General features: G+C 39.5%; 2 protein-coding genes across 2 annotated transcripts; one reads left to right on the top strand and one right to left on the bottom strand.

Annotated features, from left to right (window-relative positions):
- The first annotated feature begins 2725 nt into the window (after positions 1-2725).
- Positions 2726-8481, top strand: areg (amphiregulin). Its single transcript, XM_022765185.1, has 6 exons — positions 2726-2738; positions 3558-3734; positions 3997-4225; positions 4600-4761; positions 6286-6399; positions 8174-8481. Exons 1-5 carry the CDS (start codon positions 2726-2728, stop codon positions 6377-6379), a joined length of 675 nt encoding a protein of 224 aa, XP_022620906.1. The 3' UTR covers positions 6380-6399; positions 8174-8481.
- Positions 8482-13643: 5162 nt separating this feature from the next.
- Positions 13644-17001, bottom strand: LOC111236503 (granzyme A-like). The gene is made up of 5 exons (XM_022765256.1): positions 16910-17001; positions 16547-16688; positions 15289-15427; positions 14048-14323; positions 13644-13957 (listed from the first exon to the last, which is right to left on the bottom strand). The coding sequence occupies exons 1-5, from the start codon at positions 16971-16973 to the stop codon at positions 13805-13807; spliced, it is 774 nt and encodes a 257-aa protein (XP_022620977.1). The 5' UTR covers positions 16974-17001; the 3' UTR covers positions 13644-13804.
- Positions 17002-17577: the final 576 nt, after the last annotated feature.

Raw genomic sequence — 17577 nt, 5'->3', positions numbered from 1 at the left:
GATACCAAGGCTGAAGAGAGAAGCAGGGCACACAGATAATTGATATATTGCGATCTGGTTACATAATGTGTGTTGTGAATTTTGATTCCTAACTTTAATCCACTGAAAACAAGTTGTCTTAGGTTTACAACTCTAAACAGCAGCAACAACACTGTGTTCAGTACCCAGAGATCCTGCACAAACTGTCCACAGCACACTCATGCTAACCACCCCCATGAGTAAATGATACTTTATACAAATGATGGGAGACAGTCAAAACATGATGATGGTGAATCCAGCTTTTTCTGGACAAATCTGTCGCCGTCACTCACTTTCTGCTAAGACACAGTTTATATATTTTTTTTGCATCTCTCTTATCAATAAAGATATATAATTTTGGGAAATGGGTAAATTTTGAAAGTCTCTCCTGTTGTCACCTGTCCTCATGATTTGGCTCAAGATCCCCACTGGCTTCCCACCCACTAAAGCCTTCTGTTCCCTCTGAAAGCACTACAGCCAGAGAATGAGGCCAGGTCACTGAAGGATGCCTTCCCCCGTGTTACATCAGCCTTTAGTGCAGCTTTAAAATCAAGATGTGATGCCACGTGTGAGACACAGTCATACTCACTGAGCACAGGTCATGAGCAGGATGGCGATGCAGCTGATGACTGACAGGACCACAGCATATTTACAAGACGTCTGCACCAACTCAGTGTCACTGCCCCCCCTGGTGCGGGTCTCCAGAGTTTGGATCCCACAGCGCTCCCCGTCATAACCCTTCATACATCTGCAGAGTGAAGATTGATCAAGTATATGTTAACATAGAATAGGGTGAGAGTAAATAAATGTGCTTCAGATGTTAAACTTTACACAAAATAGTGAATATGTCCATTTAGTCAAAATAAGGAAAGATAGCAATAAACCTATCTTAAAAAAAAAAAAAAAAACTAATATATAAATTTAATTATGTATTCATGTCATTTTTTGTTCTTGCCTGTTGGAAAGTTCAGCAAAAAATGATGTGGATTATTTATTCTGATGATAAATCGTGATCAACTTGCCTCTGACTAAACCACGTGCTCATATTCACCCACATGCAAACACCCAAAGTGAACTGATGCCGTACTTACATGCACACTGGCTCCTGCAGGCCCTCTATGTGCTTTGCAGTAACCATGAATACAGTAGCCCAGGTGGGTGGAGGTGCAGGGATCCTCTGCGGTGGTGAGAGTTGCCGTGTATCCGTGGGTAAGACCATGTGCTCGGGGTTCAAAGGAGTCGTGCTTTTGCTCTTGTGCCTGCTCCTCCTCTTGCCTTTGCCTTTCCTTTTCTTCCTCTCATCTTTACTGGGATTTAATTCTGTAGCAGGAGAAAGGTTCATTTTAGGAGTTTCTCACATATAGTTTCAAGCATGTTTACGTGATGAATTTTTCACATACATACACAACATCCCTGACTGTGACTTTTTTGATCAACAGTGTAAAGCAGATAAGGAACAGCGAAATTCTTCACTTTCTCCATTGCATTCAGAAAAAATATATTTACTGATCACAAATGGCCCAGCATTTCAACAAAACAAAAATCAAGTTCAAGAGGAAAAGAGCTTGTTTTGATTTGTCATACCATGAGGGCTGAAATTTTCGTTGTCCCCTCCTGAAAGCTCTTCATCTATTTCCAGCTCGTCATCGTCGCTCAGCAGAGTCTGGAGGCCCTCCCCAGAGGCCGGACCCCCAGTCACTCCAGCTAGTCCACTGGAGTACGTGGCCTCAGATCCCTGAGCGCCCAACGAACTGCAGACTACTGTAAAACCAACAAACACACAGAAAACAAACAGACTAATGAGTGAGATCAAATATACATAGAGATATATATATTTTTTAAAAAAGATAAGCAATAGGGAGCAATTAGAGTCAAAGTTTACATCATGCAGTTTAATGTGGTGACCCCAGTATTTTATATCCACAGATTTGGAAAGATCAAGAACGTTTTTTTAAAGCTAGATACCAAACTCAGACTAGAACCTGTTGCCATGAAGGGATGAAATGAATTATAATTATCTGGAAGTTTTATTTTTCTGCAACCAGAAAAAGGACAAACATCTGAGATTGATGAAATGGCATCCAGTTCTTTATTCCTATTCTATGGTCACCAGGAACCTAAGCTTGCCTGGTTACTTTCTATTGGCATTGTATTCAGAATCTTTGTCCCATTTACATCTGACTTATCCATTCATCTTAAAATATCGAGCGCAATCTGAGCCCGCTAATTACATACATGCTGTATTGACACTAAAACAAGTACAACCAGTCCACATCCTGAACAATGCTGTACCTGAATGCATCATTCACACACGATGAGAACAACAATGAATGAAATTCAAAGACTAATGAAGAATTTGAAATATGTTGACCTTTCGCAGCATCTGGTGCTGTTGTATAATGATCTGGCCTGGTAATGATTCAGATCCATCCTGAGAACAGAGGCGCTGCACTTCTGAGACGAATTCTTTTCTCTAAAACCTGCCTGACAAGTCCTCACTTGCAGAGACATTTCTTCCTTGCTTGCCCCCCACCCAGAGCACCCCATTCCTCCTCTGTCCTCATGCCATTTTACATTTCTCCTCTTTCCATTTCATTGATTTTCCTGGCCTGCACACACGCCAAACACACACATACATAATAAAGGTACAAGTCCAAACTTACCGAAGCACAGGAGACAGATCAGATGGACAGAGGAGAATGTATACATGGATGAGAGTGGTATGAATGTGTGCAAATCTTGACGAGGTTGGGGGGCAAGCCCAAGGAAGAAAATGTCTCATGCAAGTGAGGACTTGTCAGCAGGTTTTAGAGATAAAGAATTTCGTCTCAGAAGTGCACAGCGCCTCTAGTTTCTCAGGATGAGCTCGAATCCATTACCAGGCCAGATCATTACATTATACAACAGCACCAGATGCTGCGAAAGGTCAACATATTTCAAATTCTTCATTAGTCTTTGAATTTCATTCATTGTTGTTCTCATCGTGTGTGAATGATGCATTCAGGTACAGCATTGTTCAGGATGTGGACTGGTTGTACTTGTTTTAGTGTCAATACAGCATGTATGTAATTAGCGGGCTCAGATTGCGCTCGATATTTTAAGATGAATGGATAAGTCAGATGTAAATGGGACAAAGATTCTGAATACAATGCCAATAGAAAGTAACCAGGCAAGCTTAGGTTCCTGGTGACCATAGAATAGGAATAAAAGAACTGGATGCCATTTCATCAATCTCAAGATGTTTGTCCTTTTTCTGGTTGCAGAAAAATAAAACTTCCAGATAATTATAATTCATTTCATCCCTTCATGGCAACAGGTTCTAGTCTGAGTTTGGTATCTAGCTTTAAAAAAACGTTCTTGATCTTTCCAAATGCTGTGGATATAAAATACTGGGGTCACCACATTAAACTGCATGATGTAAACTTTGACTCTAATTGCTCCCTATTGCTTATCTTTTTTAAAAAATATATATATCTCTATGTATATTTGATCTCACTCATTAGTCTGTTTGTTTTCTGTGTGTTCTGTTGGTTTTACAGTAGTCTGCAGTTCGTTGGGCGCTCAGGGATCTGAGGCCACGTACTCCAGTGGACTAGCTGGAGTGACTGGGGGTCCGGCCTCTGGGGAGGGCCTCCAGACTCTGCTGAGCGACGATGACGAGCTGGAAATAGATGAAGAGCTTTCAGGAGGGGACAACGAAAATTTCAGCCCTCATGGTATGACAAATCAAACAAGCTCTTTTCCTCTTGAACTTGATTTTTGTTTTGTTGAAATGCTGGGCCATTTGTGATCAGTAAATATATTTTTTCTGAATGCAATGGAGAAGTGAAGAATTTCGCTGTTCCTTATCTGCTTTACACTGTTGATCAAAAAAAGTCACAGTCAGGGATGTTGTGTATGTATGTGAAAAATTCATCACGTAAACATGCTTGAAACTATATGTAGAAACTCCTAAAATGAACCTTTCTCCTGCTACAGAATTAAATCCCAGTAAAGATGAGAGGAAGAAAAGGAAAGGCAAAGGCAAGAGGAGGAGCAGGCACAAGAGCAAAAGCACGACTCCTTTGAACCCCGAGCACATGGTCTTCACCAACGGATACACGGCAACTCTCACCACCGCAGAGGATCCCTGCACCTCCACCCACCTGGGCTACTGTATTCATGGTTACTGCAAGCACATAGAGGGCCTGCAGGAGCCAGTGTGCATGTAAGTACGGCATCAGTTCACTTTGGGTGTTTGCATGTGGGTGAATATGAGCACTGTGGTTTAGTCAGAGGCAAGTTGATCACAAGTTTATCATCAGAATAAATAATCCACATCATTTTTTGCTGAACTTTCCAACAGGCAAGAACAAAAAATGACATGAACACATGATTAAATTTATATATTAGTTTTTTTTTTTTTTTTAAGATAAGGTTTATTGCTATCTTTCCTTATTTTGACTAAATGGACATATTCACTATTTTGTGTAAAGTTTAACATCTGAAGCCACATTTATTTACACTCTCACCCTATTCTTCATGTTTAACAAAATATACTTCTTGGCTGATCAATTTGTTCTGTTGCCTCTCACTCTGCAGATGTATGAAGGGTTATGACGGGGAGCGCTGTGGGATCCAAACTCTGGAGACCCGCACCAGGGGGGGCAGTGACACTGAGTTGGTGCAGACGGTCTTGGTAATCATTGCTGTGGTCCTGTCAGTCATCAGCTGCATCGCCATCCTGCTCATGACCTGTGCTCAGTGAGTATGACTGTGTCTCACACGTGGCATCACATCTTGATTTTAAAGCTGCACTAAAGGCTGATGTAACACGGGGGAAAGGCATCCTTCAGTGACCTGGCCTCATTCTCTGGCTGTAGTGCTTTCAGAGGGAACAGAAGGCTTTAGTGGGTGGGAAGCCAGTGCGGGATCTTGAGCCCAAATCATGAGGACAGGTGACAACAGGAGAGACTTTCAAAATTTACCCATTTCCCAAAATTATATATCTTTATTGATAAGAGAGATGCAAAAAAAATATATAAACTGTGTCTTAGCAGAAAGTGAGTGACGGCGACAGATTTGTCCAGAAAAAGCTGGATTCACCATCATCATGTTTTGACTGTCTCCCATCATTTGTATAAAGTATCATTTACCCATGGGGGTGGTTAGCATGAGTGTGCTGTGGACAGTTTGTGCAGGATCTCTGGGTACTGAACACAGTGTTGTTGCTGCTGTTTAGAGTTGTAAACCTAAGACAACTTGTTTTCAGTGGATTAAAGTTAGGAATCAAAATTCACAACACCATTATGTAACCAGATCGCAATATATCAATTATCTGTGTGCCCTGCTTCTCTCTTCAGCCTTGGTATCACGTTTCCCAATAGTTGGAGGTATACTAAGAAAGAGACCTGATGCCAGTGGTTTTGAAATAAAGTCGTCTTATTTATCTTTATCCTTTAAAACTGTTATAGGGCAGATCACTGAAGCTTTAAGTGGATACGGGTGAGGGCCATCCACACCCCGGCAAATCCCAACACACATTAGAACCCACACATTAGAAATGCTTCTTGGCACCCAGACACACTGACACATCAGAAGGGCACATAACACACCCAAACACACCCACACTATAAAGGTATTGCTCACCACCCTCAAAAAGAGGCCTCAATATCCTCTATAACTTTCATGTCTCATTCTTACTTTTATTGTAGACTAATAGTGAAATCTACAATTTTGCCACAAATGGTGAAACATAGATGAAAGCGTGTCTTACTCATCCTTTATTTTAAATGATCTAGTATTTCCTGTAATAGTTTGACAACTCATTTCCTGTACAATCACAAGGTCTGTATCAATATGTAACCAAATCACAGCTATTATTTGAATGTGGGACAAAGTCAATAGTCCAAGAGAGTGCAAATATAACAGCAGCAGTGCAATTAAAGCTTTACAGCCCGTGTGAGCCAGCAATACTGAAGTCGGGGGAGGGTGGAGAGAAAGTGGAACTTATTAGTGTGAGAGCGAAACTCCATCCAATTTAAATTCTGATCAGAAAACAAAAATAGAGTTCATTTTAATAATCAATACATACCCTTTATGGGCTGTAATCCTTTGAAATAACTGCCAAAACACAACAAAAACACACCTTAAATTTCATTTGTCTAGACAGGATCAAAGCTGTAACTGATTCTGCACTCCCGCCTTTCAAAATAACTTTACTGCGATCATCTGATAATCACGAGAGCTATACTCAGCTTTTATACTCACGATGAATGTGTTTTTCAGTTACCGGTCACATAAAAACTACCTGGCATCCTACCTGGGAACTGGGACAGAGCAGGAGAAGTTACAGAAACCTGTTGGTGATGTCGTGGTGTGAGGGCGTTGAGTTCCAATGAGGTAGGTGTCACGTTGTTGAGCTTTTGACCCACTTGTGTACTTCGTTCCAGGTCAGCAATTACACTGAGTTCACACTGCGTCAAATTAAATGACATCCATAAACATCTCAATACCCCCAACAGTTCGCTTAACTTCACCCCTGAACATCGTTCGCCCTGTCATGGCTTAGCAACCATAAAGCTATCAGCCTTCAGGTTAGCCCTGTTAAAGTAGTGTGCATGGGGTGGTAGATTGTGTGTAAAGAGTTTGAATGATGGTTTTATTTTTTACCATCTTCAAAACAAGAGAGACAACAGCAAGGATGTAAGGATTAAACAGTGTTTGTTTGCTCTAACTAATCTTTAAACGTTAGCATGTCTGGCCTAAACAACAAACAAGGACCCAACAACAAATTTTTGACTCAGGACCCCTGGAAGGTTAACCTGGCCATAAGCTTTAGTCTTTAAACATTTTATCATTTATGCAACCATCAAATGCATATTTGACACCATTCTCAATGTAAAATGAGTTAGCTTAGCCATTAAAAAGTAGGTTTATGAGATTTCTATTTACATTAGCTTAACTAGCTTGTTAGCTACAGTTAATTTACAGTGTAAATATGAAGTTCTAGAATGGAATGCTTGGCAGGATAGCAACAGTAACTAAGGGGGCAGGGCCTATTGAACAGTGAATTGCTTGACTCAAAATGGAAATCCAAACCTTCACCAATCACTGTGTTCATGTCATATGTTATGATGCTGTAAAATGACATGTATTTCCCCGGGGTGTATATTTTGCTGCTGTATTTCTCCCAAAAGTCTTGCCTCGGACTTAATCCTCAGAGGGTGGTGTCTAGCCTCTGCTCACGTGAATATTAAGCCAAACAGGAAAGAGTGGGCTCAGAGAGTGACAGAGGAGCCCGTATACGCTTGTTGTTGTTATTGAATACAGCAAGTTGCATCATGAAGAGAGGAATCCCCACTAGAGAAGAATTAGTCAGGATTAGCCAGGGGTGTCTCGGCCTATCCCATCTCTGCACTGCATACCAGCGTAAAGAAAAACCACACGCTCGATCGTACACATTCACCTGTGTGTCCAAACAATAACAGTACTGACACACTGACTGTACACGTGATGACCTTGCTGTAAGAGCTTACTCCATTTAGATGTGGTCAGATCTCACTGAGCAACACACACACACACACACACACACACACACACACACATACACACACGTGCAGACTTCACGTGTTTAGATACACTGAAATTTTTCGCCTCAAGACAAATAATGCGGTCGTTCATCTTTCTCCACAAAGCCTGCATGTCGCTCACTGTCAACCCTAAAAAAAGCAAGTCTGACTCACACATAGGCTACAGTGTTATTTACATGCTTATTCATTTGCAGGCTTTAAATTCTTTTATTCATGTGTTTAAGGAATAATTAAAAAAAATTTTTACAACTTTTCATAGTTTTCATTGTAGTAACCAAAGCAATTACTGAGATATGGGATAAGATATGGGAACTGGGAGACCAATAGACAGGTTGCAAACAAACAAAACAGTTAATCCAGATTATTTAAACTACTTTATTTTGCATTAAAGCTAAAATGGAGAAAGGAATTCTTGACTTTTACTTTCAATGTTTAAGCATGTCGTCTGTGCAATTATTTTAAGCTGTTTTAAATTAACATCTACATGGTAGTTTTCTAACTAAATGGTTTCACTTTTACTTTTAAAATGTCATTTCTATGTTTTCCTATCTGTTGACCTTTGATTTCTCTCTATCTGTCCTCAGCCAGCTGCACGATTCAACCACGAAGCAGACCAGAGGAATCTGAGGACCTGACAAAGAAGTAGAAGTGATAGACTGCTTCATTAGATGCTGTGTAAAAGAAACACTGTCCAGTACTTGTTAGAATGTAATTTATTCAGTGTGATTATTTATTGCTAACGACTGTATGAGTCTTTGTATGTTGGACTATTGTTATGATGTCTATTATGTGCGAATGCTGAGCATTCAGCCCTTTGATGATCTGTAGGTTCGGTTTTATTTATTGCACTGCTGTTGTTATAGGTCAGAGAAATGCTCTTCATCTCAGTCTGGAAAAGGGATGGAATTTGATCGCTAATAAAGTTTCTCAGTGTTATATGAAAGTGTTATTTATTCATGCGTCTCTGCCTGACTTTTCTGTTTACATTCCTATCTCTGGATGCATCCCATACCTTAGCAGCCTGCTCACACAAACACCTCAGCCTTTTAGCCAAACACAGATTCCGCAGACAAGAATAACCCTGAGACAGGCTCTCAGAAAGCTCTGTGACTTCACTGAGGAATTCAAAGAATCATAAGAGCAACACAAAAGCATGAGAGACTGGAAAGTCTTTTGAGGTGTCTGTGTGACAAGCTGGACCATCAAATGAAATTGTACCACTTCATTGCTTGAGTGTAATTTTTAACAGCTGATTTTGATGAAAAACACAGATATACAATATGCTGTACACAAGGATTAAACCACACTCACAGACACACCATCCATTGTGTTTTTGACACAATGGATGGACACTGCAGTGTTTTCAACAATCAACTGACGTCTAAAGCTGGATGTGTAGACAATATACTGCTGCACAGGTGGATTGGGTTAAGAAGCGGGGGCGTGTCTGGTATGAACTATTTTGGGACTATTCAGGTAACTTAAGTTCTCAAAGTCTTTGCAAACAAAGACTTGAACATGTTTAGATGCTTCTGGACAAAGGAGCTCAGAATAGACTGTACACAAAGGAGGAAACACAGTTTCACAAGCATAGCATTGAAAAAAGATTGAGATAAGAGCTTTAATGAAGAGTGTTAACACCAAACAAACTTCTGGCTACGCACTGTTTGAGTATGAGGTTAACCTCACATGACCCTATTCATGGAACTGTGTGGGATATTCATCTCCAAAGATAGCTGACAGGTGTCACTACACTGCATGATTTACATAGTGTTTATGAAGTCACCAGTCCATATTCTGTCAATATTCTTATACTTTTTGCAATTATGGGTAAATATGCATAATGCATATTTTGGAAAAAGTAGTTTGAGGAGAATGTGTTAGGTAGCCAGTTTCCTTTTTCTATTTCACCATAAATAGTTTTAACTTTAACGTAATAAAAATCATCCTGTTCCACACTGTATATATATATATATATATATATATTCTGTATAAGCTTGTTTCACCTCTTCATTTGAGCTGGATGATGTTTACACTTTTTATGGCTGCATCATTATATAAAATGAGAATATTCTAAGTGTCTGGTACATCATTCTATACTGTACACGTTTCCTTAAAATTTGACCTGACATATTTGGTGTCTTTGGGAGCTTCTGGGTCTCCAGTGGTATTTAAAATGAAGTTCTGTGGGTTTAAGTGATTCACCATCAGCACGTCAGTGGAATTTACAGTAGGATGTTAAGAAAACTCTTAAAGGACAAGTACAAAGTACGACCCCTTAAGAATATAGGAATAAGTTTAAGTCATTAAGAGCAAGAGAATAACTTTAGGTCAGTTTTCACATGTTGATATTAGTGTTGAGAAACATTGTTGTAGGTTGTATCCCTCTGCAGCAGCTCAGCAAGGAAACACAGTGAGGGAGTTTGGACAGATGAAACCTCATATTAGCTCCACCTGAACTTTTTGCATATTATTGCACAGTACGAGGAAGGTGGATTTTGACTCATGTTTCTTACAGTCAAGTTGCATCAGGAAAGGCTTGCTTCATGGCCAGTAAGGAAAGGAGGAATGATTACAGTGACCAAAAACTCTCTCAGCATATATACTGTACTGTATTGAAAGATTTTTTTTTATATGTCTTATAAATTTGGCGTGCCATGTGCTGGTGCCTTTAAACAGAGCCAGACTGTTTCCCCCTGCTTCCAGTCATTGTGCCGAGCTAACTGACGCACTAAATTAAATGTATTTTCCAAAACAATTCATCTAAAAGTCTGAACCTTTCCTTTGAGTCTTTATCTGAAAACAAATGTAGCAAAATGGACAGTTGTCTCATAATCTAACATTCGGGACAATGTGATACAAGACTAAATTGCCATACAAAGACTCTGACTCACCTGCCAGGATACAACAGTTTCCAGTTACCTTCATAAAACAAGATTTCACTCTGTGTTTGTGTGTGTGTGCTGTTGCGTCACTAGTGAGGGAAAGGTGAGGCAAGGTGGGCAGCTCATCCAACACACACAGGTGATGCAAGTCCAGGTAAACATTTACTCTCGCGCGTATGTGTGTTGGTGTGTGGGACAGTGATCACCATGGCAGAAATGGTTATTTAAACACGCCAAAAACAGTCATAAACACTCGTGCATTCATCCATTTGACAAATATAAGTTAATATGGGTGTGGTGAGCTTTGATAGTTTCGGTGGCACTAAGGTGGGCCTTTGAGCTTTTGTGGGTGGCTATGGAAACAGAGTAAACACACAGGCAGATGGTTGGTCAGTGATAATTCACTTACAGCTCAAATAAAGGACATGCTGGAATTTCCTGGGCGTGGTAACATTTTTTCCTTCACCTTTACAAAGGAGCAGGTCAGTTGCCAAGGACAGAATTTTTTTTTGTCTTTTGTCTTCCATTTTTGTCTCTTATGCGGACCTCTAATTCAGCAAAATGACACAGATTGACATTGGTTTTTATCCATGCTAGGGGTGTGGCTGTATGGACAGCAAAGTCTGTCAGCCCACCACTTTTGTCCAGATTGAAATAGCTCAGCAACTATTGGATGGACAGTGTTGGGGAGTAACAGAACATATGTCAAAGTGTTAAGGATATAATAACAGTTTAAATAGGTGGCAATCAGAATACAGTTACATTATTAAAATCAATAGATTACATGAAGCGATTACCTGTTTCAAGCGTTAACTTATTCACTCTGAAATTTAAAAGTATTGTATTTGAGTTGAACACTTGGTTAAGTTGAACACTTGCCTACCTAGCAAGCTACCGGCCGAGCGAAATTCCTGGTGACTGTAGATCTGCCTGTTAGCACTGTTGCCATGGTAGCTAGCTTGTCTAGCTAACATACAAAGCACAGAGTGTGTGATTTATGTTACTGTTATTTACATCTTTTTCAGCCTTTTCATGCTGTGGGAAAACAGCGAAGGTAAAAAAAACGGCCTTTTGTAGTGCCATTCTTATTTTAAGTGGATTAGTTGCAAGGCGACAAAGTGAAAACAAAATATTCTATGGAACTATAAATTTGTGATGTGTGTGTATATATGTATAGGTATAAGTATTTGTATTTGACTTGTACTTATAAGTATTTGAAATACATTACTGATGAATCCCCTGACTTTTCTCCTTCCATTAAGCTGGCATTGTAGTTCTTTGATGGATTGCCGTGAAATTTGAATTAGACAGTCATGTCCCCCTCAGGATGAATTGTAAAAAAAACTTTGGTGAAACTTCAGCCTTGCCTCTGGTGCCATCACTTGGTCAACATTTTAATTTGCCAACCTACATACAAAGCTAATGACAGTCCCATCAGAAGTTCTCAGCTGTGGATTGTGATTAGCGTTAATTATCAAATGTCAGATAGTAGAACATGTTTACACAATAAATTGGGTTGTTCCTAAATATAGGATTTGTTTTTATTTTCTTGGAAGATGTGACGTGTGATGTGATATGCTTTATTTGTGATTAAGGTGTCAGTGACTTTGCTGAGAACTTGGACTAAATTTAGTTTGCAGTTTGAATGACATCTTTCTCACCTGCCTAAACAAACTTAAAAAGAAAAAAGACAGCTCATACCATACTGTATGTGCCTGAATCATGTTGAGCCAATTCTTCAAATGTAGCTCTGTAGGTTGCAGCAAATTTGCTTCACCCAGAAGTAATAGTAGAGTTTAACAACCTGGGGTCACATAATACACCTCAAGTGTTGCAAGATGATCACGAGGATAGAAAACTTTGTTTTTGTAGGAGATGTGTTTTCTACTTATGTCATTTCTGTCTCAGTTGTCATTAGTTTTTTCAAGTCTTACTCTTTATATAGTCTATGGTCTTAAGGTTAGATTCTGAATTTTATGTGCACCCTTTTCACTGCAATACTGTAAAAGGTGGACCCAAGGAAGAGTATTCATGCCGTCCCAACAACCAATAGGTGTCAAAATAAACAGGAAACATGGTATGTTTTCTATTTATCTACCTTATTAATCAAAACTCATTTTTAGTTTTACTTTTAGCTGAGTGAAATGATCCTAACCCCCGATTGGAATCTCCTTTCTGTAAATTACTGCGGCACTAGCTACAGCAGAGAGCACCACCTAGTGATGTAGCATGAAATCTGAGTCCCAGGTCATAAAGAGCGGGTGTAAAGACATGATTAGTAAGCTGAGCTGACACAACAAAACCACAAGAATTTAAAGTGGAGCAAATAATGCAGAGGGAGCAAATGTTTCAGGGAGACAAATGGGCTGCAGTCAGCTCACAGGAATGAAGGAACAATAGTATTTAAGATAAGGGAGACAAAGAAAATGATGAATAATCCGCCCAATAATGTTACTGTGCCAACCTTAATGACAATGGCAAACATTTCCTTTTACTGGAAGTGGAAGTGCTGACATGTGGTCACTGATAATGTCTCCTATAGAGGCATGTTTGCAACATTGCGACACTTTGCACGTTTCCTGTATGGGGTCTTTATATATGGAGAGTTGTGGTTCAGAGCTTCATGTTCTCTGCGTTGACATTACGGTAATTGTCTCATGCAGGGAACAGTTAGAGCTTTATCGACAGATGACCTCGAGAGGAGGAGGGAAGAAAGCACAACACAGAAAATATTCTGTTTTTAATTTGAACACTGATCTTGCACAACATGAAACCAGAGAACTGAAACACAAACACAAAGAGATGTGAGGTGTGAGCTACAGAAATGAGAAGGTATTTTGAAAGAGATATAGTTCTACAATATCAAAAAAGAAAGAACAAAAGACAAGAGGCCTTTCATATTTCTGACTCTGCCTTTATGACAGGAAAATGTCATTGTGTGTGGTTTTCAGGCAGTAAAAACATCGATCAGTGGTGAGGAAATAATTCAGCCTGAGAAGTGACCTTTAAGACAAAACCTTTCCAAGAGACTTGAGCTGAAGCCTCAGTATCAGTTTATGCTTTCGATGCAGGAAGTGGTGAATCTGTCTGGTTGACAGGTTGAATAATGCCGCTGCGTTTATGCTAAAGATGGCTCATTGGTCTCAAAAAAAAATAAAAAAAATAAAAATGTTATGTCTTGTTTTATTGCAGCAGACGCAGATATCTATGAAGAGTGTAAATCTATCACATGAATTATAGGATAAAGTGAATAGAGCACAAAAGAAGTCCAAAGATAGAAGTGGTAAATTTGCAAATACAAATTCATTAACAGTGGGGGCTGATTATATTTCATTTCTTCTTCATTGTCTTTTTGATCCAGTTGATATGTTTTTCTGAGAGGAAAGTGTACACCCCGGGCTTTTTAATCAGGCCACACTTCTTTCCGAAAGAAGTGACTCCAATTAGACCTTCACTGCACAACAGCGGGCCTCCTGAATCACCCTGTACAGACAGAATAATGCATGACAGTCATTTCCAGGCAGATCAGGCAGTGATATGAAGGGTGGCAGTCTGTTTTACTTGTGTACTCACCTGACAGCTGTCGGCATGGTTTTTGCCGTCTGAACCAGCACATATCATGCCACTGGTGATGACAGGTTTGCGGTTGTAGTAGTCGGGAGAGTTGCACTTCACTCTGTCGATCACAGTCACATTGACAGACATGAGGACGTCTGACATGTTTTTGACAGCGTTGTTCGTTTTCCCCCATCCAGCCACCAGACAGCTGCTGCCAGCTGCTGGATCCCTGACAGTGTTACCCAACTTGAGATATTTCACTGTCTTGGTTTGCTTCACCGATTTGTCAAGCTGAAATTTTAAAAGAAAAAACATTATTTATTGATGCTGACTTTATAGATACATATACATAAATGGATGGCTGTGATGGATTGATGTGTGAACATAAATGCTTTCTTATCTAGTATCCATCTTGAATAAGATTTCCACTCATAAATTTTGAACATCAAAGTATCTATAATAACATGGGGGGGGGGGGATTCAAGGTTTAACCAGATTATTGTTTGTATCATTCAGTGTTTGAATCACAGCACAAATAAAGTAGGCTGTTCTGAATGTCAACCTGTGCTACTAACAAATCAGTTTCAAAACAGAACAGACTGAAACTTTAAAGGTCTCATATTGTATAAGGTGAGATTTACATGTCTTTTCTGATAATAAAGCAGGTCTAGGTTCTTTATTAATACTGTGAAAGTATCAAAGCGCTCAGTCCACAGAGAAATGCACACAGCCTGAAGGCACTCTGCTTCTGCTGGACCTTCATGATCTCTGTATTAAAACATCTTTTAAGGATTAAAACAGCCACAGACAGTCAATTCAAGGAAAGTGTCTTGATCGGTAAAGCACATTTAAAGACTACACAAATTGATCGATGTGATGGATGGTTATCAGGGTTAACTGGGAAACAAAGGATTGGACATACAAATTACAGCAGTGAAGGCAACAAGAAATGAAACTTTCTCCAGTTCGTGGGTTGAGAAGAAAGACTTGATTTTGGATATTGTTCACATTTGTAGGAAACAGAAGATAAGCAGTGAAGATAAGCAACTGCCTGACTGCACGGGCAATTACTTGATTTGGACCAAATGTGGTTTGAACGGCATCTCTCTCTCTCCTGCCCAAACAAACTAAAGAAGCAAATATTGATTTCAAACAAAAGCTGTTTGAAATATGCGTCACAAACAATCTCACGCCACTTTCTTACAGTTCTTCCTCGAGCTGGTAATTCACTGCTGGTTACCATAATGTCACCTTACCTTGAGCAACATGAGGTCATTGACAAAATCTTTTGCATTGTAGGAGGGATGAGGAATTGACTTCTTAACCTTTCGGACCTGCCTGGATTTCTTTTCATTTGCTTTGATGGAGTGCACCCCCAGCAACACCATCTTGATACTGCAAGGCCAGAAACACAGTATTGCATTAGCTTACAGTTCACATAACTGTGACTTCATCACAATTGCCTCATTATAGATTCCTGATCACTGTCATGTAATTGGCTTTTAGTGAGTGAGCCTCAGAGACACATGTAGACCCACAGTGTTGGTAGTTGATTAGTGTTGAATGGAGACTTCGCCCTCTAACAGAACTGATATGACTGTGTTCCAACTGTTGAAGGTGTAAAACGACTCATGGGTGTGTACTGAAATAAAAGTGTAATGTTTATTCTCACTCCTGCTGAGTTACACTGAGAAAGACAGAATTGTGCATTAACAGATACTTTCATTTCCGATAAGCAAATCTTCCTCCGACGAGGCTGCAGTTTCTGCCCTGAAGCACATTTTTCCATGTTTGCCTCTTTCAGTCTGCGACCAGTGGTTCTCAAATGTCATATTTTTACTTGTTAAACCTTGAATAGTATTTTGTAAAAAAACTGTACTGTACATTTGTCTTACATGCAAAACCACTGGCAAAGGATCAATTATCCATTATTTCTGGATTATTATATATTTTATTAACATGATAAGGATGTTTTTGTTTTTGTTTTTGTTTTTGTTTGTTTACAAAAATGTTCAGTTTTGCGAAAATCTGCTTTAGTGACTCAGTTCCATGTAACAATGTGTGGACATTTTTTGTGATGTCACTAAAACTCTAAATATTGGAAGATTAAATAATCAGTAGGCTACACAATATCTTTTACACCGTCCATTGAGAATAAACATTGGTTTTAGTGCATATTCTGAAATGTGGTAATTCTAAAAACATGCAGACGGGTGGCAAATTGAAAGAAAAACAAGTGGAGGAACAGGATGTCAATGCCCCCGTCACTGAATGGTTTGATAAGTATGAAAATGATGTGAATCATATGCTATGGCCTTCACAGTCACCAGATCACAATCCAATTAAACACCTGTTGGAGATTTTGGACTGACATGTTAGACAGCGTTCTCCACAACTATCATCAAAACACTAAATTGTCATGGTTTGCCATGGAAGACACTTTTTGTTAGTTTGTTTGGCCTTTTGTTGGATTTCCTCTAATTTGTCCCCCATGTGTATGTATCTTGTTCTTACTTTTTACAGTGGGCAACAGTCAGGACCCACGATGGATTGATCAGTATCCCTCCACAGATCGGTTTGTTGCTCTGCAGCAGAGCCATGAAAGACATCGAGTGGGGCAGCACCTCGTTCCCACCAATAATCTCAGAGCCATGGCCTAAGACAAAACATATTCAGATAATTCATTTTAAAAAAAAAAAGAAAAAAAAGTGAGTCAGTAATTGGTCGAGCAAACAAAACATAACACTCTGCACCAGCTGCACAGTGATTCTGAAAGACAGCATTACTTTGCATTCTGCATGTTTACATGAATGAGCAGGATCTCACAAAGTAAATCATTCACATACAGTATATATTTAAAAAACAAATACTACTCACTTGACTGGACATTGAGGAGGACCATGAAGGAGAAGAAAACGGTGAAACCCCTCAGACACAACATGTTTCCTCGTCTCTGTCTTTGAGGTGGTGACATGAAGTGAAGCCCACCTTGATGCACATACTTGTATTTATGTGTTAAGCTCAAAGGATGTGGTTTGACCGTGGAAACGCATGACTCAGCATAATGGACGCAAGCATGACATGAGAGCTAATGCGAATTATCTTCATGCAGAAGTCTGTGGTAATGGTTAATGTCATTTACGGGTCGTCATACCCAGGCTGTGAGGTGGAGGTTTTTTTTTTTTTTAAGTGATGCAGCTTGCATCATCTGAAAGTCGAGGCTGTTGATATTTTCTCAGCGACACTTATGAGTGATTTGAATAACTCTATGTTATTAGTCAGAAGAAGGAAAGACTGATGGAGAAAAGTGAAACCTCTGAATTGAAACAGAAGTGGTAGAAGTGAAATATCAAGAAATGCAGAACAAAAAAACCTCAGAGGTAGGGTTTATTACTGGAAGAATTGAAAGCTTTATCTTATGCTATATTAAATAAATACTTATACCCTTTTGGAAAATATGCTTACTTGATCTTTGGCAGATCCATACAACTCTCATGTCCGTGCACGAAATATGAAACTTTAGCCAACAGTGGGTTAGCTTAGCT

The sequence above is a fragment of the Seriola dumerili genome, unplaced genomic scaffold (assembly GCF_002260705.1).
Source record: "Seriola dumerili isolate Sdu_G_001 unplaced genomic scaffold, Sdu_1.0 BDQW01000668.1, whole genome shotgun sequence".
Lineage (NCBI taxonomy): Eukaryota > Metazoa > Chordata > Actinopteri > Carangiformes > Carangidae > Seriola > Seriola dumerili.
The sequence above is the reverse complement of the archived record's forward strand: the minus strand, read 5'-3'. Positions and strand labels throughout refer to the sequence as shown.